Source organism: Nicotiana attenuata, unplaced genomic scaffold (assembly GCF_001879085.1).
Source record: "Nicotiana attenuata strain UT unplaced genomic scaffold, NIATTr2, whole genome shotgun sequence".
Classification (NCBI taxonomy): domain Eukaryota; kingdom Viridiplantae; phylum Streptophyta; class Magnoliopsida; order Solanales; family Solanaceae; genus Nicotiana; species Nicotiana attenuata.
The window spans coordinates 280,053-282,656 of NW_017671181.1; the positions used below are offsets into that span (position 1 = coordinate 280,053).

Genomic DNA, 2,604 nt, shown 5'->3' on the forward strand with positions numbered 1-2,604 from the left:
ACAATGAAATTAATAGTAAGAGAAAGAATCGTTGACTTAAAAATCACGAGGGTTCAAGTCCCTTTATCCCCAAAGAAATTATTGCACCAATATAAAGTTGTATACGGTTGAAATCGGATATGTCCAATTTTCCGGGCTCGAGGGGACGCCTTAAGCCCGAGTTCAGGATGGATCGAGTTCGAGCTCGATGGACTAGGCTCGAGCTCGATGACAGAGTACAAGGCTCGGAGAACTAAGTGTTCGAGGAACGTCGAAGCCTAATATGACTGGCCTCGAGATAATGCCGTTGTGGATTTGTAACAGAATGAGCATGATTCCTGCCACGTCCCCAAGATCGTGGCATAAATCCCGAAATAGATTTGTACGAATCCGTACTAGGCGGTTAGACAGCTGTCCGAATAAGATTCTTTACTGTAAATAGAAATGTACCTTATTTAGGGTTCCCCTATTATATATAGGGGGACCCCAATCATTTGCAAAGATCATCTAATCATTGGCAAAGAATATACTCTCTTATTTTTTCGCTCATTGTTCATCAGAATTGTCCTTTAGCTTTATTATTCTTGCTTTATTGTTCTTAATCCATCTCGAGGTCACTTTGGCTCGAGGCCGAGACTGGTCTACATTCTGGTTTGATTTTACTTGTTCCTTTCATTTATACTTCAGATTTCTTGGTTATTAATTAGTATTGAACTGAATCACGTATCTTTAAAACCATAAATCAAATTTAATTGTTACTCGTATTTTCGAGGTAAACAAAAGTTTTTGCATAGCTCAGGGATACAAGCATTATTGCTCCTTGAATAGCTAGACTGAACGAATTAAAAAGTTGTTTTTTTCCAACAAATAACTTTACTATATTAGATAATAATAGCTCTCAAAGAGTCTAAGGATGCAACAACATCGTTTAAAATGTTGTTGATAGTTGGATAAAACATAGTAAAAGATAATGAAAACAAAGACATTTCTTTTTTTTTTCTTTTTTTTTTCGGAGCACCCGTTTCTGTATCTATTCTGCCTGCCCCCACCCCACCCCACCCCCAACACCCACACAAAGACACACATGTCTCACGGCATAGGACATAAATAAATTAGTTTAAATTTGTACACTGATAATATATACTGTAGTTTTTTTTGCGTCACAGGTAACTCCCAACGGTAATATTTTTTAGCGAGTAAATCATACGCTCCTCCCCATGGACCCGCCGGACAGCGCCATTCCGGCGCGCCTGGATGGGCAAAACGCTTCTACTAAAGAGGCGAAGCAAACCATTGAAGCAATTGAAGGCAACATCTCCTATGCGACCACAGTTACAAACTCCCCAAATTCAACTGTGTGTCCTAACCGCCATGAACGAGACTCTGTAATTGCAACACACACCACACACAATGGTATGCCGGCAATCATGTTCAAAGCGTCAGACTACTATGGAATCATGCTTCCGAATGCAGATTCACTTTAGTTGGCAGATTTCTTAAACCTCGGCCCCAAATAGATCGAATTAGGTCTAAATTTAAGGAATTGATTTCTCTAAAAGGATCGTCCAAAAATTGGCGTGTATGACAATTTCAATGTGTTTCTAGATTTCACTAATGAAGAAGATTTCTCCATGGTTTGGTTCAAATGAGTTATAGAGATGGAGGGACAATATATGTGGCTTCAGAAGTGGTCACCGGATTTTAAGCCGGAGGAGGATCTCCCGATTGCTCCTGTTTGGGTTCTTCTTCCTGGCCTCCCTTTTCATATGCATACATGGCAGTATGTAAAACAAGTGGTTGGCGTTGTGGGAACTCCACTCGAAATGGACTTAGCGACTAGGGGCAGAACAAGACCAAGTGTAGCTAAGGTTAGAGTGGAAATTGATTTGTTAAAACCACAACCAGATTCTGTGTATGTGGGACAAGTATATGAAAATGCTCCTCAAAAAGGATTTGTTCAAAAACTCGAGTATGATGGAATTCCTAAGTGCTGCAAGTACTGCAGAAAATTGGGTCACAATTTGCTAAATTGCCGGGCAATTGAAAGAAAAAAAGCAGCGGAGGACAAAGAGGCTGAGATCAGGAGGAATAAAAAGGCTACTGAAGCAAATCTTACCACAATCAATGAGAATGGAAAGGCTCAAGGAATTATGGATGACAACAGATACATAGGTACAGAGCAAAAGCCAAAGCTTATGCAGAATGATGCTACCAAACAAGTTACAGAGAAGGAGGCGACCAAACAAGTTGATGAGAAGGAAAAGTTTCAGCAGAATGGTATTCTCCAAAACAGTATGGCCATTCAACAAAATGAACAGGCGGATGGAATCAATGACATCAAAACCAGAACTTCCAAAAAGAAGAGGAAAATCAGCAAAAAAAAGACTCCCCCAAAAGAAATCCAAAGTGTCATTTAAACCAATATGGTGTCAAGTCAGCGGCAGCAAAAGGTTTAACAAAGGCAAGGTGGATCAAGCCAATCGACAACAACAAGAACATGAAAAAAAGGATGAAAGCAGTGATGGTGGTGTGGACCTTGATAAAGAAAACAATGATGATAACAGGGACAATGACTCTAGCAATAACTCCAAAGAGTGTAGTAAATCCATTCAAACAAATAGAAAT

The 2,604-nt window shown here is 39.7% G+C and overlaps 1 protein-coding gene across 1 annotated transcript; it reads left to right on the forward strand.

The window, feature by feature from the left end:
- Positions 1–1,637: 1,637 nt before the first annotated feature.
- On the forward strand, positions 1,638–2,396 carry LOC109206467. Its single transcript, XM_019369287.1, has one exon. The coding sequence runs from the start codon at positions 1,638–1,640 to the stop codon at positions 2,394–2,396; it is 759 nt and encodes a 252-aa protein (XP_019224832.1).
- The last annotated feature ends 208 nt before the right edge of the window (positions 2,397–2,604 follow it).

Bases quoted from the DNA above. Each gene is read 5' to 3' on its own strand.
- LOC109206467 (XM_019369287.1), top strand. From the start codon at position 1,638: ATGGAGGGACAATATATGTGGCTTCAGAAGTGGTCACCGGATTTTAAG.